At 41.2% G+C, this 22,654-nt stretch overlaps 1 protein-coding gene across 30 annotated transcripts in view; it reads right to left on the bottom strand.

The window, feature by feature from the left end:
- adgrl2a (adhesion G protein-coupled receptor L2a) overlaps positions 1–22,654 on the bottom strand; it is a 103,228-nt gene that overhangs the window by 21,314 nt on the left and 59,260 nt on the right. For 16 of the 30 annotated variants that reach the window (XM_030083199.1, XM_030083200.1, XM_030083209.1 and 13 more), the window contains 7 exons: positions 19,883–19,897; positions 17,963–18,763; positions 6,670–6,966; positions 5,396–5,499; positions 4,592–4,777; positions 3,675–3,713; positions 559–742 (listed from right to left, as the gene is read on the bottom strand). In XM_030083199.1, coding sequence (XP_029939059.1) covers positions 559–742; positions 3,675–3,713; positions 4,592–4,777; positions 5,396–5,499; positions 6,670–6,966; positions 17,963–18,763; positions 19,883–19,897 — 1,626 coding nt within the window. The remainder of the gene's footprint in view (positions 1–558; positions 743–3,674; positions 3,714–4,591; positions 4,778–5,395; positions 5,500–6,669; positions 6,967–17,962; positions 18,764–19,882; positions 19,898–22,654) is intronic. The other 14 variants (XM_030083201.1, XM_030083223.1, XM_030083224.1 and 11 more) reach the window with 3 other exon arrangements.

Below are 22,654 nucleotides of genomic sequence, written 5' to 3'. Positions count from 1 at the left end.
GTGAACATTCTTAAATGAGATCTGGACTTCAGTGAGCGACAACATAAAAATGTCAATCACAAAATGATTGTTTCATCTCAATGAATCTGTAATTAATATGAATAAAACAGTGCGAAGGAAAATAACCCACTAACAAACAGCCTTTCTTGTTTGCTGAAGAAAATGAGAGGAGGAAGAGGAGGAGGCGGCGACTGTGGATAAACTATGTACTTTTTGTGAATGCACAGCAGGCTAATGTTCACATTAATGTATAGAGTTACAAGGTCTGGACTCATACATTTATAAGAAAGCACACGCAATCAGAGAATCCAGTCTACTTAATTGTCTGATATCCATCACTTTGTCAGTAAGCGACTCGTTAAACCTAATATGCGTTGTTTTTCTCTTCCCCCGAGGTTTAAACGCTTAATATGAAAACAAAGTCCTTTTTTATGAGGCGGCCTTGTTTTTCTATCACAGGAGTTACTCTCTCAATGAACTAAAAGTAATCAAATTAACTGAGCTTGCATCAATCTTGAATGCTTGTCATTCGCTCACCACATACTCCCCTTTACTTACTTATATTATCTGCAGGAACGTTGACTACGGCAGGCTCCATGAGGTTGTCGGCAAGGACGAAGGCCCCTTCTTCCAAAGTATCCAGTAACATGGTGGCGGCATGGGTTTGCTCAGTGCTGTTCATGTCCTGCCAGGACTTCAGGGCCTCCGGTCGCAGGAGGTTATCTACCGTGTCCACAATAGCCTGTGTCAACCCAGACAACCAAAACAAACACAAACAAAGAAAAAAAAAAAAGAAAGAAATTCTTGAGTGGCTTAGAGAGAGAGAGGGAAAAAAAAGCATCTGTTAGCAACCACACAAAGTCACATGCAGACACTGAAGTGAATGGAAGAAATGGCGTGTGTAAATTAAAATGACACAAATGAAATGAAAAATAGGTTAAAAGGATATATTCTTTTCATTCCTTTCATTAAATACAACGAACCAGTGACATGAATAAAACATAATAAATATTGAATTAATTAATTAATTCAATAATTAGAAAAACGGTTACGGTTTGAAGGAGGAACTGCTGAGAGAGAGAGAGGGAGAGAGAGAGAGAGAGAGAGAGAGAGAGAGAGAGAGAGAGAGAGAGAGAGAGAGAGAGAGATGGACAAGTGTGGGGTTGTGATTCAGTTTCTTTTTCAAGGACAAGGCATCAAGGCGGCCGCTTAGTGTCAGAGTGTATTGAGCCTATCAGGTCAGGCCAATAAGAGTCTAGATCAGTACAGGCTGACGCGAGTTAAAGAACCAAAACTTGCTCAATTGAAGTTAAAGTCATGGCACAAACCTTTCCTTTCTTTAACTTTTCAGTGTTGGAAATGTCTCTGAAGCAAGATTCATTAAATTATCTTGCAGTGTTGTCACAATTACTTTGAGGAACTAACCTGATCACTCCTTTAAACAGTAACATAGTTTACAAATTACTTGATCTTTAAAGTAACTGAGTTATTTCATTAGTTACATTCTGCAGCTGCTGACAACACCCCCTCATTTTAAATTGAAATTAAAACAACCGTTTTCTGAAAAAAATTTATGTTTTAAAAAAAACACACTAAAAAAGTGTTTCTTGACTTCACTTAGCATAACAATTGATTTGTTCTGCAGCTCGGCACTTATAGCAGTAGGGATCTTGTTTATTATGGTGCTAAATGAGGGCAAGTCAACCGTGTTTAAGGGCAGCATTCCCTTTACAACAAGCTGCCCGACAGACTTTTTCAACCGTCCCCCACTTGCTGCTTTTGCACCGAAGTCCAGCTTTAGTTGTTTGGGTGGAGGGGGAGCAAGACATCCTGCACGAGTCGCATCTTTCTGCTTTGCACCACCTGGTAGGACTTTCTCTGGAAACTGTACCGTGCTGCAACTCCAAATGTGTCTTCAAATTTAACGATGTGTTTTTGGAGCTGGATAACACTTTGTTGCCAGCACAACGTGTGCAATGAACCTTAACATTATCATTCCAGTTGGCACAAACTCAAAATAGTGACTGAATTTCTAGCGAGAAAACACGCATCTCTCCCTCTCCTATCTCTATTGTTCAAGTCAGTGTCGCTGGCTGCTTGGTATTTGTACACGTGAGTTGTCATCTCTCTCTCTCTCTCTCTCTCTCTCTACACATATATATATATATATATATATATATATAAATGTGTGTGTGTGTGTGTGTGTGTACTTGGATAAGTAATTGATTACTGGTTTGGAAATAGTACTGTGTTAGATTACTCGTTACTGAGAAAGGTGGTGATATTACTGGCATCACTGCTTACAAAGGCACTATAAAGAAGGGCCTGATCATGAAGGCAGATCCTTTTTTCTGTCAGCCTTAATCTACTTTAAATCTATAGAAAAAAAACAAGATAAATTGGATGTGGGATCCAGACAATCCAGGGTTTTTCTTCAGGAAATAATCAAATCGATGTGTCTAATCAGGTAATCAATGTTGCTGACAGCTGGTGGACAGGGCAGAGGGGGACCGAGTGTGTTGTCGCATCACGTATGGCAGATGTCAGATACCGTTGACTCAACAACTGCAAGCTTAAATTCTCTCACGCTGTCATTAGTCAAACAAATGTTGCAGTTTATGTAGACACACCCTGTGCAGCACAGTCGCTATAGATAAATTCACATACACATGCTCTGACATTAAAAATCAAATAGATTATTTGGCAAACTGTTTTTCTTTGACTACAAATAAACACTTTCCCCCTTTACTTGCTTCATGCGCGCATTGCGGCCATTAACTGGCTAATTAGCTTCAGCTTGATCTACTTAAATTAGTTCCCAGAGGAGTGATCTGGATTGAGAGGGGTGACTTGCAACGGACACTGGTGTCTTTAACGTTAGAAGGATATATCGGTCCAGAATACACTGATGTGTGAAGCCAAAGAAGTGATCATACGCAAAGAGATACAAAGAAAAAAAAAAAAAAAAACCTGGTATGATCCTGTTACACAAAAAAACTTACAGATTTGAACTTTTAAATTATGAAACAAATGATCTGAAAAGTGTGTCCTTGAGAAACAAGAGCCTCAGTTTTTACTGAAAGGTCAGGTGATGGTCCTTGGGAAAAGGGGGGTCGGGGTGGGAAGGGATTAATAAATCACATGTGAACAAGTGAATTCATGAGTGTGGCATATTGAATTGAGCTCTCATAAAAAAGGCAACAAAGCAGTAAATCCTTCATCAAATGAATAATGAGAGGGATGTAAGACCAGGATGTTTGCTTGAGTTATGTTGTTATTTATCCAGGCGTGCAGTCTCGTGTAAACACAATAAACACACAACAGGGAGGGAAAAGCAGAATGAATGACAAAATACACCATAGCTGTCAATGCATTGAGGGAGGGAAATACACAGAAACACACACACACACACACACACACACATCCACGAAAAGAAGCCACATCAGTAATTGGAAATGACTTCTCTTTGACTTAGAAAGCACTTTATACGACTGTGGCTGTGTGTAAAGCAATTACTCAAAACAAAAAAAAAAGCAGGAAGCACAGGGAGGTGGGGGAGTACATGACAGTGCAGAGGGTACATGCTGCTGAACTTGGGCCTGGGCATATATAGTAGTGTACAGGGATAAAGGGGACAGCAGCAAGCAGAGTGGGCAGAAGCATTGCTTCAGTACCTTCATGTATGCCCTGCATGTCCTTTCTCGCTTTTGAAGCTTTTTTATTAGAGAAGAAAAAAGAACATAAAAAAATAGAGACATATAATTTGCACAAATTCATGAGCTTGAATAAAGTGTTTGCAGGAACAAGGTATGTCGCTGTAAAAACTATTAAATTACTGGCCCAGCGGCTCCCCATCGTCTGGTGCACTGTGTCAAGTGTTACTCACCTGCTTACCTGATGGTATAGCAAATAAAAGCGCTCTGGCTGATTTCTGTGATATGCTGCATTTTCTTTCTACTTGCTCAAACACGTCACATATGTATTTTAATAAAACATCTCGTTTCTGACTATAAAAGACCCTGTGAAGAGACGTTTGAATGACATTTAATTTTTCTATATTTCGGGTAAACACTTAAAAGTAAACAGAGTGATTGACAATTTCAGGTGCCAATTGTGCCTACTTAGATTTTTTTTACCCCCTCACATGCACACGTGCGCGTGCACACACACACACACACACACACACACACACACACACACACACACACACACACACACACACACACACTTTTTCACTTCACGGGGTCTTTAAAGACCATTTAAAAATATTGTTATGAATAGTGGTTCTGTGTTGGCATCTTGTCAGAGTGTGAAATATTGCAACTATTTTGTTGTTTGCTGTCTTTGGATCTATTGCAGAGACTAAAAAAAAGAAGAACACTATATATAAAATTTAGAAAAATAAACAAACTTGTCAGTAAATTATTAAAGAGTCTTAGTAAACTGGGTTTATAAATATATATATATATATATATATATATATACATATATATATATATATGTATATATATATATATATATATATATTTTTTTTTTTTTTTTTTTCCCCCAAAATGGTGCTGATTTTACATTTTAAGTTGGATGAGATTACCTTATTGAAGCTCCTTCCTGCTGAATCCTTCTCGCTCGGCCTGAGCTCCTGCAGCTGAGCGTCCAGGATGTCCACCAGCTGCTCCATCAGGCGCACCGAGGAGCTCACATCCCCAGCAAAGATGGGGCCTTTGGTGTGCTTGGCTAACTCGTTGGCCAAGTTAGCTGCATTTTCACCACTGCGGATCTGCAAAGGGAGGACAGTGCACATTGCTTACCGGAAAGCATTAGCAGAGAAATAAAAATTAGGACAAAACTTTCCAACATCAAGTTGGTGTTCAATGAAATGCCAATTACTAGCACAGAATGTTTAATATTTTCTTTATAGACTTACAAAAATCACATAATTCCAAACAAAATTTACAACGTTTCTTTTATCTGAAAAAAAAAAAGATTACCTTTTAAAAAGGCATTTATCCTGATGGTAAATGTAATTGGATGCAACTGTTTATATATTTTGAAGATTTCCTTTGTTTTCCTTTATGCACAATTTAATTTAATTAAATTTTTATATATTCAAAATTTTGTCTTGAAGCATGTGGTGTTTCATTTGACCACTTTTGGTTGTATTTAAAACAAACAGGGCACTTCAATTTTTATTGCTGAGACTCGTTACACTTGTTTCCGGCAAATCTGACCTCCACTAATTTCCATTTCAACAGTAATCAAATCAGAGTCTATTTTTTTTTTCCTTAAATAAAATATACATGCATACAGGGCAAAAAAATTCAATGTTTAGTCTAGCCTCTTCAGTGTTTTTAAGAGGCATGTTCTACTTTGAGGAAAAACATTGGGGCACACAAACCTTCTGGGCTACTTGGTTAACCCAGTGGGAGGTGCAGTTGCTGAGATCGGGGCCCTTTGGGTGCCAGTCTCCAGTGGAAAGGACACATAAATAAGATGCCGTGCCTGGCAGGAAAAACAAGAAGGGAATAGTCAAGTCGAGTCAATTCAAATCAAATTTATTTTGTCATTAAGTTGTTTATCGGACACAAAATGACATGAGCAGAAATTAAAGGAGGGACAAAAAAAATGTTATATTCAGAATTAAATATCAAGGAACAGAACTTTAACATACCACTACACTTTTATTTGCACACGAGAAGAAGAAGCAGGCACATTTTTTTTCTTTCTTTTTTTTTTAAAGTGTTTTTAAATACTGGTATGGGAAAATCTCGCTGAATCTGTTAAAGAGAATGATCTGTGGAGACTTGTCATTTTAGTACCTGCAAAATAATTTCATGAAAATGTTTCCAACAGCGTCTGCCTGTTTTTGCTACAAAGTGGCAACACATTTTTTTTCCTTCTGTCCTAATTAGCCCTGTGTCTGATGAACTCTGAGCACTAACACGATTTCACACACAAATCAAATGAGGAATACACGTCTCCGCGGAAGCTGCGGGAGTAACAGCTGAGCCTGCTCCTGTGCAACAGCAGCCGTTACAGATCGCTTAGTCATGTTTTGCCCGCGTATGACACAGCTAAAACAACATCATAATAAAAACTGTTACCATTGATTTTCTGAAACACACGCTCCTTATACAGATCACACACGGGAAACTAACTGGCAGTCCGTGGGCCTAATATGGCCGACGACGTCCCTGTTTCTCCTGGCCTGTGAAATAATAGTTTAATTAAAAAAAAGAAAAAAAAAATGTTTCACAACTGATGGCAGTAAGAAAGGTAATTTTAACCACATTTGAACTAGACGCCAGCTTTGACTGTTTTTTTTTTTTTTTTTTTATATATATGCACACAGCATACTACAGTAAATAATTTATGACTGGCTTTTTTAGGCTAAAAATATAAAATGCGCACATCGATACAGTTGTCTTAAAATCAATAGCCATAATGATTTGAATAAATCCTCATGCAGAAGTGCAAGTCTTTCAATCAGGATATAAATTTTCCGGCCCTTAAAATGATCAAAGTTGCTCTTCCCTGGTGTAGATGAAAAGATGCTTGTATTCAAGAATATCAGACAGATCCAACAAACCCGGTCATGTTCTCTAGAGATGCTTTGGGTCATATTGAACACAGCAAGCACTTGGCCCTGAGGTGAGCGGGAGCCCTGTTTACCTCGTGTTCCCTTTGGACAAGGTCGCTCCACCAGCATGCCCCTCTGGGTCTGAGGCCACATTATATCTCTTTTCTCTGTAGCCTTGCAGAAGCGCTCGGGTAAGGGGAAGGACTCCAGGGGTGGCGGGGGAGTAGTATGTGGAATCACAGGAGGTGGCTTGGGTGCTCCTCTGCTGCCCTCCTTGTACCCTATCGTGGTGGTTGTGTTGGCAACACCCCTGTGTGCCGTAGTTGTTGTAACAGTGGTTGTAGTTCGCTGCGGCTGAGGAGACGTGGTGACTTCTGACAGCGGCGGTGCTGTGTACAAACACAGAGGAGGAACGCGTAAAGAGGTGTTAGATGAGGCAGAAGGATGGTTATTTGATGTGTACAGCTTTCATGATTTACAAAGCATGACTTTTTATTGGGAAACACACATTTATCATTCTCATAAAGCCATGATGCTACAGTATTAATAAAGATAATGACCAAATAGCAGTTTGACCTTTGCGTGCAGCATGAGGTCAGCTCATTAGCATGGTACCCCTGGTGAGCACGATGCTGAATGTTTGCTCAGCATACTCTGGACAGATATTCAAAGCTTGACCTTCTGCTAGGCAGATTTCCTCATGTGCCACTAAACCTTAACGGTGCCCCCTGTAAGTAACATTCCCATTTTTTTCTCAACATGTTCAACACTGTAATGCTTATATATCCAAGTACCCTGTTGTGTAAATGGCTGCTAAGTGCTTTGTGCAACAAGCGTATTTGCTTTCCCGTTGACTATGGCTTATCCAAGGCACTCAGTCTGAAGCGAACAAGACAATAATTACAGTAACATCCTCCTGCCTGGCAATCATTCTTGCCTGGGAGATTTTGTGGCATGGATGATTAAATTTCACTGGAGCAACACTGAACCTGTATGTGTGGCTATGGTGCCAGAACATTCATTTTACAGTTGTTTCTCTCCACAACTCATACTCTGATAAAGCAGGTGTGCAGTAACTCATGCAATGCCCCAGGCAAAAACAATATGTTTCAGTCCCAGGAAAGGAGAAAATAGTACACTCCTTACATTTAACATGAGCCACTAAGGAAAAACTATGAAGACATTTTTCACATAATACACTAGAGGAATGTTAGTAACTCTGTAATTACATTTCATAAAAGTCAAACATATGGCAGTTACATGGATGAAATGTTGATAAACACTAATTATTTGATACATGTCTGCTCCTCACCATCAAGTGTAAAAAGAAGCCCCCCCCCCCCCCCGCCATATACACACACACACGCATGCATGCACGCACACACACACACACACACACACACACACACACACACACACACACACACAAAATATTTGTTGGTTGAATTTGAAAGGATAAGCTGTATAAATCAAAGCAGCTCTGATTGGAATGCGATGTGCATACTGAATCTAATCGCATTTGAGTACTTTGATTTCCTCCATTAGGCTGCCTGTAGAGCATGCAGAGAATGTGAAGAGGTGCTGTTACACTGCGCGAAGTGAGCACAGTCGTTCTCGGTAGTAAAACGAGAAGTGAAAACAGAGATGAGAGAGTGACAGAGGGTGAAAGAGAGGAAGGAGTCAGAGATAGAACAAGGGAAGTGAGAAGGGAGGACAACAGTGGGGAAATATATACATATACGCATAGACAGAGCTGGCAGAAAATTTCTGAAACAATGGGGGCGAGTTGGAAAACAAGGAGAGTTTTGTCTTCCGGGGGTTTGGAAGAGAGGCCGCTAGACCAGGACAGAAACACCTCCGTATCGTTGCCTCCATTGGATAATGGTTCTGGCTGATAGCTAGACCCCTACAATCCCAATACACAAAACTCACACACACACACACACACACCACTGCGACTATCACTGCAGGCCTCACGGTGTGGATGAGAGATTTCAACACAGTTGAGCTGAAGGGAAATCGCCTTTGAGGCTGGCTGCTACCTGTGGCGAATTAGGCTCTATTGACCAGAGGAGATGACTCTGTGTGCTCCCTCCTGTTCAGGGCTATAGAACTACATACACACAAACACACACACGCACACATTCAGGTGACATGAAGGTGTACACAGCTGACTGGCTGTTTTGACACTGAGCTGAAGGCAGATTTGGCTGGCTGGCTTCACCTCAGCCTCCTACTCTCTCATCCCTCCTCCCCTACCTATATCCTTTTACTCAACGCAGTCAAATTCTGGGCTGCACGGCCTGTCACAGCAGTTGAGAGACAACCTGTGCTTAGTGTCCTTTCAGCACTAGCATTTAGCGGGCTGAGAGAAATGCCTGTCTCCATTCTACACCAATACCATCTTTTTTGTTGTTGTTGTTGCAATAAACCTTTTCTCCCTCCCCCCCCCTTATTTATGAGGAGTCTCACACAGTCGCAAGCAAAATGTCAAAAGAAATGGTTCGGAATATTTCTAACTAAGTTACACACTACCGAGTTTGAGGCAATGACTTCATTTAAAGTCTATACGCGTGTGGGGATGTCATTTCTAAATTATTATTATCATTTCTTTTTAAACATCTGGGTCAGAGTTGCTTGGCAAATATCCAGAGGATTCCCAAGAAAGTGTGGGGCCCATTACATGTTTCTCATTGCCAAAGTATGAAAGATGACGACAATCAGATCCCGGCTTCCATGGGTTAGGGTGCTGGAATCCAGACAGAAATAAAATGAAAATGAATTGCTGTTCGGCAGCATGATTTAAGATAAAGGATTCACAACTATGGCTAATAAATCAAAGCGGCATCTGCTACAATCCAAGCACATTCCTTTAGCGTGTCAACTAACAACTGTATCTTGTCCACAGCTCTCACTCAACAGAGCCTGTCAGAGCTTGCTGGGATATTTTGCTTATTGGTGTAGTTACAACATGCGCTATTAAATCTCTCTGCAGTGTTTTTTTTTTTTTTTTTTTTGCTTTGTTTTTTTTGTTTTTTTAAGTTTTAATTGCAAACTACCCATCAGCTTCAAAACTGGAGGACTAATTAATTTTAGACCTGTTAATGTGAGCCTTGAACAAATAGGTTTGGCTAACCTGCAACTCTATTTGAGAGGGATTGATGCACAGCAAACTGGAAAGCTTTTGGAACTAAGTTTGCGATGGGAATGTCTGTGTGGCATAAGACAAATTATAAAAAAAGCTGTGCTGACATTACTAAAAATTGTTCTTCTCACCATGCACTGTCATAGAATATAGCTGTACTTAAAAGAGCTTCATTAATTACAATTACTCATGAAGAGGATATTTTATATGAAAGGGCTAAAATAATCCTGTTGGGAGGTTTCATGTTATGTTTATGATGCAAATTAATCCTCTTTTCTGTGTGAAAATGAGGCTAATGTGAACGTCGTCTATGCTTCCCAGAGAGAGTCATGCATTAACAATGCAGCTTCTCTGACCACTGTAGTTCCTGTGTACTGAGCGTGTCAGCCCAAAACCCTGCCAGTTACACAACAATCTTATTACCTTTATGCCACAGCTTAGTTTAATTTAATCCATTGAAAGCTGGTATGAATTAACATACAAGCAATAATAGCAACACCCCTCTCAGGTAATCACTTCTTCACAGAGACGTCTTGAGGTTGTAAATAGAGACAGAATGGCGTCTCTTGATCTGTTGATAGTGCTGCAACAGCGTTCTCTATACACTTCCTGAAACATAACATGCACAAAATATTTCAGCATTTCCAGTGTTTCAACAAATGTGTGACACTGTTGAGAACTTTCCCTGTGCAACACTCTTTGATGGTGACAAAGGAAGCAAATCCCACGTTTGGGCTATATAGCTAAAACCAGGACAGGATCCTTGATTATTATGTCTCTGCTGCACTCAGCCCAAGGGGAAGCTTCAATTAGCTGTCACAGAGTGTGAGTGCATGGAGTGATATTCTCCAAAGCACTGCCAATAGTCAGGACAGACTTATTCATAACCTCTTTGTGTGATTCAACACCCACACATTGTTACACTTCCATGTATCACAGTGGTTCAGTTATTACCACTGGGGTTATAGGTGCAGGATTGATGACAGACAATGAGACAGGAATCCAGGAGATGAGTATAGCTCATGGAGTGTTGTCAGAGCATGGGCATACAAGTAAGCGCTGAGGAAAACACACATAGACACAGACACACACACAGCTCTGAGATAAGGTGCTACCGGGACTTAGCATTCACGCCAGGGTGACAAATGAAAACCGACAGCGTGTGTGTCTTTTATATTATGTTTAATGGCTTCACTTTCAGTAGGCCCCGCATGGTTGTTCATCAGGGTGTTTCATACACATTATCGGGTACCGTTTATCTTGTGGAAGAGAAAAGTAGTTGTGGAAATACACGTTTAGCATTTCTTTCAGCTAATTTGTGACATAAAAATGTTAAAATGATTATTAAATCTCACTTATCCTCACTTTTGACTTCTCTGTCATGGAATAATCTCACAATGATGTGAAGCAAGACTGGGCAAACGATTCGGAGATAACCGTTTCCTCTTTTTGGGAGGGGAGTGAAATACTATCTGCCAAGGTAAAATGTTGCCTTTTCTGCACTAAAATGAAAGCGCTTGGTGCTAATTACACATTTATGGAAAAAAATAAATAAATTAAAAAGCTTGCATGGGAGAGGAAAGTGGAAACTCAGAGAGGAATAGTGTTTAGCTTTTGCAAAGGGGAGAGACTGAGAGTGGAGTGGACGGAAAATATTCGAACAACTCATTGACTTTCATGTCACATGAGCGCTGTGCAAAAAAAAAAAAATAGAATAAAGTGTCAATATTTCACTTTGCTAATGCTGGTGAAATACCTCTGCTTGAAGCCGCATTTGAATCAGTCCTCTCTGGATGCAGCATTGTATCTATGTCCATATGGAAATGGAGATGCTCTTGAGTATGACATAGTGTGGTGATTTATAATACATTTGTGATGCATTTTGATATCTACCAATAACAATGATACACAAAGGAAATTGGATGACATGTCTTTCACTCCACGCTGCATTTGTAGCTGTGTAGGGGAACGTGGCACATGATTGCTTGTGTATCAGCAGTAAATATGAAGAAAGCTGAGTGAAAATTCATATAATTTCCCATGAGGCATGTCCTTGTGAAGTGTGTACAGTACACATCCATGTCTTGGTGAACAGAACCTAATAGCTGGATTATGTTATTTACTGCTGCGTCCAATATTTCTTCTCCACACAGTCCACATGCAGTGATTCATAGGGACACAAGCAGGCCCTCCCACTCACAACCAAACAAACACAGATGCATGTATAAACACATGTACACATTTATATACACCCTTGCATAAAAAAAATGACACCAAAGTACAGAGAACAGACATAGCAGCTGCCAGACTACTGCCTTTTTTCCCTCTCTCCTTGCTGCTTTCTCTACTGTACGTGTCTCAAATTTCAAGCATTAACTCTAAGCATGCCAAGCAGACTGATGTGTTACGCCTTGCACACAGGAGGGTGCTTATTTTGGATTGGTCATACACACTCAAGCACAATCACACTGGCGCACATGTGCATATGCACAAATTAAGACAGTGGTGTGTCACACAAACTTGCACAAACCCACATATACACAGATTACGAAACACAAAATCCCAAAGACACAATAATCAGGCCTGTGTGAAATAAATCTCCTCAAAGGCGTGTGTCAGGGAGTGATGGGGGACCATTGTGATGTCTGAGCAATAATTCTTTTAATACGCCTTGTTTCACAGTCAGACAGTAATCAAACAAGAGACTGTGGATCCTCTTGGCTATAGAACTCAGTGTAACCGTAATCACAGCCCCCCGCTCCGCTCCTCTCTCTGTCTCTCTTATGTAAAACAACTCTTTGTGACATTTTAAATCATAACCCCGGGTTTGCTTTTGCTTACACACTTGTGCACCGTCACTGGAGATCATATGGCCACTATGTATAGCTGTTAAACATTAACTGAGTCAAGTACTCAAAGAAATGTGATTACTAACAGCTTGAGTCAATCAGAAACGTTAAGTTGAGGTGTGTTTTTGGGAGAGGGGTGGAACGGTCTTATACAGCAGCAACTGGCACTAATGTCTTCACTGCTGGAAGGACGGCACGCATCATGATCAGATTTCAGAGGAAACAGGTGACCCACTAACCTCATATGTTAAATAGCTTTGATGGTCACCAGATGCTGAATGAACAAGGCTGTAAATCCAGATCAGGGAATTTCCCCCCTTTTATTTGCTCAGTCAAATTCCCTCATATGTTGCGGCCAAGAGTGTGACCAGTGAGTCATGATGCTTTCAGGGTAACTAAATGCGAAAGCTACATGTTAAAAAGCTACCGGCTGGTATGCGTGACTGTCTTCTAGTTCAGGGGTCCCTACCCGCTGGACCCTGCACCGCTTCTGATATTTTTAGAGTGTGCATTTAAATATCCATGTCTTCTTCTTTTTTTTTTTTTTTTTGAAGACGCTGGAAACCTACGCAAATTATCAGCACTTAACTCCGTCAGTTTTTTTTTGTTTTTTTTTAAATGCATCGTTAAATCCTCATTACGGTGTTTTTATACACTGTTGTACTGGTCCGCGGAAAAATGATGTTGCTTAAAACTAGTCTGTAAAAAGGTTCGGGGACTGCTGTTCTAACCCATCTGTAACAATGGAAAACAGTAGAAGATACACAACTGAAAAATCACTGAACCTTACACATATTGGACTTTTAAAATTGCAGAAAAAGTTTAAAGATTTCATAATATTTTTCAGTAGCTCAACAGCTCACTGAAGTGACCCGTCCTACTTCGCTGCCCACAAGCAGTCCTGCCTAAAGATAAATCCACAGTTGAGGGCTTTTTACACAAATTCTTAAAATCTTACTGCAGCTGACACATTGAGGTGTTTCATTTTGAGTAGTCTTGGCTTTTGTAGTTAGTGAAAAGTAGTGTTATTCTGACAGGAGCTGATACCAAGAAGATCTGTTAGAGACTGCTGTGAAAACTCAACTAATCAAGCTGTCCGAATCAATTTAAAATGCACACAATTAAAAAGAAGAGAAAACATACAGTATATGCAAATCATTAGTTTAACTTATGAAACTCACAAACTTCAGGTTGAACGGTATTTGTGGTTGCAATATTTAAGTCGGTACATTTATAGAGTGTTTTAAGGAAACAGTTTGGGATTTAGCTAATACCGTCATTTACAGTACACTGCTCCCACTAGGCATTATTTGAGCTGTCTTCCAAGGCTTTAGCCACACTTCAAGAGACAAAAGCAAACAGAAGCATATATGTGAAGACATGCTTGCACAGAAATGCAAATATCATCTCAAGAACAATCAAAGAGTAGCACTAAGAAGAAAAGATGGAGGTCTGCAGGTAAAAGTAAAACCGAGGGTGAAAAAGAAAGCCGACAAAGAAAAAGAGACAATAAAATGGCAACAGACTGGAAAAAAAAATGGAAGCGAGAATATGATGGGACGACAGGAAAACAAACAAAAACTGTGATTTTCCACCTCAATACTCTCTTCTTTTACACTGCTGTGTCCACTTGGACGGTTGATGGGGTAAGGGAACGGGATGATTATTGTTCGAGCAAACAAGCAAATTATCCATTTTAAATGTGTCCCGATCGTTGCTCGTGTACCTCAAGTGAGCATGTAGAAGAAATAAGTCACTGCCATTTTCCCTGAACCCCTCAGACAGCTGTGAAAGCTTAACGTTAACGTTCAGAGGATCAATCTCTCCCTTTATTTCTCACTTTTTCTTGCTTTTTCTCTAAACGTCGCGTTGCAAAAGCTGACCTCCATGTGAGCACTGCGGAAGGCAGGAATGAATCATAGTAGCACTTATTGGAGAGTTGTATATTCATCAGACTATAAGAGGTAAGCTCTCTTGGGTGACTGCTAATGCACAGGAGTCACCAGCATCTGTAACAGCTGAACATTTTTGCATTGTGAAGCAATTTTGCAACACTCCAACTACAGGGCATTGTTTCGGCCCCATGCAGAGTTTTGTAAGCTAATTGGCAAGTTGCGTCAGTGAACCATGCCGTATAATTTTATACAAATTGGGCCATTTCCTTGCTTACGATTCCCACTTGCAAATGTATAATTTGAGGGGGCAGCAAAGATTGAAACTGTATGCAAATGTATTGACATTTGAACAATTAAAGAGGAAGTCCTGATTTAAGTGGGTGGTAACAGCAACACTGGGGCTTTTATACAGCAGTGATTTAGCAACAAGGGCTAAATAAGAGGTTTCCAAAGCTCACCTGTGTCCTATTGAAGTAGTGTCAGTTCATGCGTACTTTTGGTAAAAATAGCTTCTGATATCCTCATGAAGTTGTCTCAGGCCACATATCAGAGGTTGGCATAAATTAAGAAGAAATGGCTACAAAGGGAATACAATGGCTTTTCCACTGAATTATCTAATTCAAATCAATGTATTCTTCTCGCTTATATGATGTGACAAATGAATATATGCTTTTATTTAAGCTTCCATATGTAAGACGCAAGAACAAGCAGTGAGCGATGGTGAAACGAGCAGATTATGATGCTGTTGGTCAAAGCCAAGAGAGAGACTTACTGACCCATTTAATGTCCACTTCCAGTGTAGCTGCTTGTTGGATGTGACCCCATCCACTCCCCCATAATCCGACAAGAGATGATCTTGTCTCTACACAAGCAGTGCTATTGGACTTGACAAGAACCCAACTGTCTGTCGTACAGGGTCTCAGCATCACTTTGATGCTTTGAATTCCATGACGGGGCAAATAAAATGATGGGGTTGTCTGATCACTTAAGAGATACAGGAGGGTTTAGGGAGTGTAGTGAACAGATAGAGTTTCGGTGTCACTCATAATTGCATCAATCACTCTCTTAGTTTGTTTTCTAAAAAGAAAAGTTAGTCCCCCCCTCTCTCTCCCTCTATCTCTCTCTCTCTCTCTCACACACACACACACACACACACACACACACACACACACACACACACACATACATACACACAGACTTAAGTATCTATCCTGTTTTCAGATTTTGCTTGACCCATTTCAACTCGTTTTACTATTCATGCACACTTTTCAACAGCTACTGTACTTGCGCTATTTATTTATTTTAATTTCTTCACACTATACCTGGGTCATCAATTTTGATTCCGTATGGGCTTTAGGCATTATGAATAATGTGTTATTTGGACCTGTGAGTGATAAAGATTTGATTATGTTCTTTTGTACAAACAGTGGCTTCTCTAGGCCTGTATGAGCAAGGCCTTCACATTTGCTGATATGAGATGATTGGAACTTGAGAAAAGCTGAACTGTTCTTTTCATTTTTATTTTTCACTGCTCAAAGCACGTACCTTCAACTTTTAACACCACAAAAGCCTTCTGATGGCTCATTTCACTGCCTGCTTCGCTAGGCAGTGAAACGAGCATCGAAATATCAAAGAGAGGGCGTCCTATGACAGCCAGAAAAAAATGCCATCATTTATGTGTCAACATCAGCCGTGTGGGAGGACAAGTTTATTGACATCTTGATGATCATCCTGGACCATTCCCCCTCGCACTCATCGACTGCAACTCAACATACATTAGTCAGCAGCGGGGCCAGACTCATGTCTCATTTGTCAAGAAAAGAGATAGCCGAGTCCTCGATGACTTTAAAATAAAGATATGTGAATGCAGAAGCCTCCAAGAGAATATACAGTATGCAAGGTAATGCATGTTCCTAAACATAGTAAGAAGGGAAGTGGCCTACTCTCAAGGCTTAGTGGTCTTGCTCTGCAAATAAACACACTTGTAAAGTGTGTTTCCTGTAGACACAGGTACAATGCACACAAATCACAAGAATGTGGTATTGCTTCAAGATAGGTCCATTTAAAGCCTATAATTTCACCATCAGCAACCAAAGTTACACTATACTTATACACAGCTTGTGAAAAATCTATGTCAGACATCACCACATAGGAGATAAAGGCTGCTACTTTATATACTACATTTTTATTATCGTTACTTTTGCAGTAAATTCAAAGCACTGTTTAATTTGTTTTTCTTTTATTTTTTTGTGAATGGCTTTGTGAAATAGTATTTTTCAACCCGACTAAAATGTGAGAGGATCTTTGGACATTGTCATACTCTTAGACTGCTCTCAGTTGATTGCATATGTTGATATGCAAATAATTAATTTTGTGTAACTTGTGGTGGAGAAAATTTGAGCATTTTACTCTCAGAAAATCAAAAAATAAAAGCAGAAAGCATTGTTTCACTCTGGCTGTTGCAGTGCTCAGCTCAGTGAACCCTCTGCATATTACTTCTGCTCCCATACCTGGCGTACATTCTTTGTCGCAGCAAAGCTTGCCTTAGTCGGGCTAGACTGATGGTGTTCCGCATACTGAACCCAATTAAGCTGCTCTAACCCACATTCTATCAATACCAAAGTGGACAAGCGAACACATTAATAAATATTGAGCCCTCGGATAATCTGTGGAAAAGTTGCTTGACCTCTGTGGCTCATCACTGACTGCGCTGTGCATTACGTGGACTTAGGACTCTGGGTGTGGAGGGGATTAGGATAATTACTGTTATTATATTCTCAGTGTAAGGACTATTGCAGGCCTAGGCCAGCCTGCGCTCAGCTCTTGACAGCTAAATTAAAAATACACAAGGCTGATGTGACCCTGGATGATTGATCCTTCTTACTTCTGTCTGCCATTTCATTCTCTCTTAAGCACAACCTTAAATCCCTATACTCCGATTACAAAGTGTGAGGTGTTATTTTTTTTCTACCTATTTTTAATGGCCGGTTGAGAGTTGGAGTTTCAGCAATACAGGGAGGAGGATCTAACCTTGCCCCAGGCCAGACTTTGCACCTGTCCAGGCATGTATGTTTCTAGAGGTGAGAATATATCTCTCCTCTGTCTCTCTCCCCATCTTACCCACTCTGAAAAAAGGATATGCTAGCAGGGATCCCCAGAGCCTTAGCACCAGGGACTCAGGGAACGCCCGGATGGTAAACCTCCCCAAATCCCCTAGATACTGATCCCTTATGATATGGTAACTGGCTTTGAGGTGTTGTTTACCACAAAGTCCTGCTCACTTCACCCCCCGAGATGCTTTCCTACACTCCAAAGCTTCCCATAACATATCTAGCACATATTAGATTCTAAATTAAAAATCAGTCAGCTGTGGCACTTGATACAGAGAGGGAGGAACACCAAAGGAATATAAAAGTGCACTAAAATCACAATCTCAGCAACATCATTTGCCATTATTTTTCTGCAGGAGAAACAATTGTGGTTAGCATTTTCTTACCATGTGCTGGATCGGGTGGGCCAAACTCCAGATTGTATCTCAGGATGTAAAAGTTATTCCACACATAGAGCTGGTTATCTCGCGGATTATAATCCACAGCTGCAATGTACTGGTGCTGGTTGGGAAAGTGGATGTCAACGTATTCCCCACGGTTCTGTTTGGTGTTGTAAATATAATCGATCAGGCTCTTGCTAACCTCACTTTCATTGTCTTCATAGGTCGAGCGCACTACATACAGTACTCCGCAAACCATGAAGGCATTGGAGGCTGAGCGTTTATCGTAAGCTGTGTCCCAAGTAGCCTCAAATCGTAGTGTGTAGGGATTCAACTGGCTGATTACCATCATGCCGTTGTTCTGCTCTGTGGCATAGATTACCCACAGGCCATTTTCGTCCACTGCCAGGTCAATGTCTGTTTTCCCTCCCCACTTGTAGGGTGATGTGTCATGGTAGTTGGCATTATTGATGATGGCTTCGCCACTTTTAATTCGAGTCCGCAGGTCAAACTTCACAATGTTGCGGGTCCGCTCCTTGTTGAAAAACACAGCCCCATCATAGACCACAAATCCAGTCCCATCCACCCGATGAGGCAGCTTGTAGGTGATGGTTTGCCGAGCATTTCTGAAGTCATCCAGGGAGGAATACTCAATCAGAGTATCTGTCCTATAGGGAGTCCAAGGCATGAAGTAGATTTTGTCAGCAGCTTGCAGCGGGTCTTTGCACCAGGCACCAGCTTGTTGCTCCGCTTCAAATAGAAAGGAAGGTTCACCGACAGCTTTCAGAGTCCCGGGACAAAGAAAAACTAGTAATGGGAGAAGAGTAGAGTGAGAAGACAGATACAGGTTAAAATGTGAAAAGCAAAACTGTAACATAAACTACCATGATAGTCTCTGTCTTCATTTTGTTTTACAGGTTGTCCGATAGGAGTGTGGACAAACACATATTAAAGAATGGCCAAAACACGACTAACAGCTATAGCCAGAATTCACAAGCAGTGTAAGGATTTTGGTTTTGTGCATAGAAAGGAAAAAAGAAATAGAAAAGTTGTTAAGCATAAAGTTTAAATATATAAAGTAGTCTGAAACAAAAGGAAGATTGGCCTCAGACAATTACTGTTGAGTAGAACACAAATGAGGGGAAACAGAACAGAAAGCAAACTTAACAGAACAATTGGTCCTGTAAACAAAAAAATGCAGCCAACTAAATTCACTTGGCAACAGACGGGAGAGGTTATGAGAGAGCAGGAGTCAGCGGAGTCTGCAAGGTGTGTCTATTTGGATGTGCCTCAGCTACACCTCCCTTTCTATAGTATAAACCCAAGAGGCTTCTCATTACGAAGAGGTGCAAAGTGTCACAACCATTAAAAAAAAAAAAAAAAAAAAAAAAAAGTAAGGGTTTCAGTAAGGGTTTCTTGAGGTGTTTTGGTTATTTCTCTGAGGCATAGGTGTAAGAATCAACAGAGAAGAAGAGCAGCAAAGTGGTCAGGTTGGAAAAATGCGAAGAAGAGTGGGGAAAGTTGGAGAGAAAAGGGAAAAGTAGAAAGCAACAGCTTTAAAAGAGGGCTGAGAAACACTGTTACCATGGCATGCTATGAAAAAGGGTTTGAAAGCCAGGCAATGTGAGATTCTGTTGAGTAGCAAAAGTACCCAGGAAGAATGAGAAAAGGATACCCCAATGGACAGCAGCCAGTACACCCCCATTTATTTATTTATTTTTTTCTTTGGGCTGCTTTTCTTTTTATATGGTTAGCCTCACATCTCTTGTAGTACTACACTGGCCTTTAACATTACAGTTGGGGGAGAAGAGTTCTGAAGACAACGTCTCTAAAGCGTTTGCCGAGGTCATCATGGGAAAATAGGTAATTTACAACCAGATGTCACAAAACAAGGAGCTAGGGGTTTGGATCGTGTCTGTTATTTACCTTTTTGCTCCACTTCTATTTTTAGCGTTGGAAGAGAGAATGAAAGGGGTGCAAGGGGAAAAAAAGAGATTAATATGAATTAACTGTCATTGCTATGATTACATATGCAGAAACATGTTATGAGACATGGAAAAAGACGGGTACTCCTAACGAAGCAGGAAAGTTGTGAAAGAGATGACATGCAGGCAGCAAGGTCCTGTCTTAGAAAAAGGGTTAGATTAGGACACCAAAAAGTGGCTTGTTATGGCCCTGTTTGATTTGCATTTTTGCCCTGTTAAATTAGTCTTTTTTTTTCATCATGTATTTCCTTGTTGTTCCTGATATCCTTATGTTTTACGTTCTTGTTTTAGTTTGTAGTTAAGGTTCAAGTAAAAGTTCACAATATCTTTAGGTTTCCTATTTTTTTAATGGCATATTTTGTGTTTCACATTTGTTGCCAGGGGTTATTTATAGTTCATGTTTGGTTTCATATCACCTGAATGTGTACTATCTCTCATAGTTACTACTATTGCTCCGCTCTACTTTTCACGATCTCGCACTTGAATGTTCCCTTCTGCTCCTTTTATGTGCAAGCATGTGTTGTCCCCAGTCTTGTCAGTTACGTCAGTTGATCTTTGACTGTTTCTCAACATTCATTTTTTTCTATGATTCCCAACCTGTTATCTCAGCCTCTTTTTTTTTTCTTTTTGGCCCCTTTTCCCTCATGGAATTGCTTCGAGTACAGTTTTAGTTTTTCTTTTAGTGGAAAAAAAAAGTTTTTCAAAATCCTTTTAAATTTTTTTATTGCCCCTTCTGCACCTTGGGTCCATTTAAAAAAAAAAAATGCAAACTGTCCAAATGAACAATGAACACAGCAGACATCATTTGCTGACTGAGGACTTCCAGAAGGCATAACTATAGTTTTGACATCGAGTGGACTGCATACCCAGACCAATTACAGGATATAAATAAGAGAATAGGACTTGACCATGGCTGTTATGGAACAATGGGTTGCAGGAGCTGTTTGGCTTCTTTCCCCAAGTGTAAATGGTGGTAGTCGCTTTCAGTCATCCGGTAGATGAGTACTTGCTAGCTCCTTGTCTTCCAACTCTCCGCTCGCCACCTCTTAGGAAACCACGCTACAGGTGCCCGGGGGTCTTCAACACTGTAGAGGATGCAACAACCTCCAGCCATATCCTCAACCCCACCTTCCTTCATGGCTCAAAGGGTGACTGGATTGTCCACCTCTATCAGCTGCTGTGTGGATGTCAGAGGTGGTGGAACAGGGTCCACCTTAACCTTTCCCCATGCCTCAGTCTGAGGGAAAGTCCCCGCGGACCCACCTCAGTCTGTTTCCATGTTTTAGTTTGAAAGGCCACAGAAGACCTGCCACAGTCTGCAGACATGTCACAGCCCGAGGAGGTCTTGGTGCACCAGCCCCAGTCTGCACCAGTGCCTGAATTTGAGCATAACAGGCTTAAACCTGTTCCAGTGCTCATCCATGAGGCTGTGCCTCCTCTTCTGCCCCCAGAGGGGCACAACCATGTCGCCAGCCTCCAACTGCCCACCTTCTTGCTTTCACAAGTTATTGGAACCTTAGACCATGATTCCAGGGTATCGATGCTGCCGAAGCTGCGATAGACCAGCCATACCGTTGACACCAAATCTCATACTAGTCCAGAGACGTCTTAATAGGCCCGACACTGTCAATGCTTGTGCCTCTTTTTAACAGGGTTCCGGAAGGCCCAGTTCAGGATTTCACCATACATGCCTCCGAGGGGTCCCGGAGGATCCACCTCAGTCTGTCGCGAGCTGAAGTCTGCAAAGGTTCCGGTGACACACTTCAGTCTGTCTCCATGCGCAATTCTGAGGAGATCCCGGAGGACACCTCAGTCTGTCCCGGTGGCTAAGTTCGATAGGGTCCCAGAGGACCTGCTTCGGTCTGACCCGCACCTGACACTGAGGCGGTCCCGGAGGACACACCTCAGTCTGTCCTCATGCCTGAGAGTTCAAAGTGGTCCAGGAGCAATGGCCTCAGTCGGCTCCCTTCCTTGTCCTTAAGGCCTTGCCTCCTGGTCTGGCCCTAGAAGAGTTCGACACCTGCTGGTGGCCACCAGCTCCGCCCCCGGAGGGGTGCCACATTCATCTCTGCCAACCTTCTGTTTGAGCAGTGGTTATGTGAATGGCGGAGCCCAACGCCGCCACTGCCTCTGCTGGCCACCTGCTCAGCCCCCGGAGGAGCACCGCCATCATCACCGCCAGCCTTCTGCTCGGCCCCCGGAGGGGCTTTGTCCGCTCGCCTGTTCCTGGGCCATGCAACTGACTTGCATTGCCTGCTTGCCTTTACTTGGAACGCCCTACGGACCAGCCTTTATGCCCACTGTTTCCAGATCGATCACTCGAGCCGCCCAGTCTCCTCACCCAATTCCAGGACCATGGTCTGCTTGCTCTGTTCCTAGGCCACCATATTGAGAGGTTCGGATTCCTTTCCCCCCTTTCTTTCTGCCATATTTTATTTCCTGCTATGTAATGTTCTTCCTAAATCAAGTCAGATTTGGACTTTTGCTTGGAATGCATAGATTCCATTTTGAGAAAGGGATTTACAATATGTGGTTGCAGATTAATTTCTTGATGTTTTGTTTGTATGGCCCGATGTTCTATTACGGTTACAGGTTTGTTTGGTTTCCAGTAAGGTTTTTTTTTTTTTTTTTTGTAGTTCTTACTTTAATATGTTTGAATCTTTAATTAAGGTAAGTGTTATGGTTCACATTATGTTTTAAGTTTTGTGATAAG

This window comes from Salarias fasciatus, chromosome 23 (genome assembly GCF_902148845.1).
Source record: "Salarias fasciatus chromosome 23, fSalaFa1.1, whole genome shotgun sequence".
Classification (NCBI taxonomy): domain Eukaryota; kingdom Metazoa; phylum Chordata; class Actinopteri; order Blenniiformes; family Blenniidae; genus Salarias; species Salarias fasciatus.
This window is presented reverse-complemented; position numbering and strand designations above follow the sequence as displayed.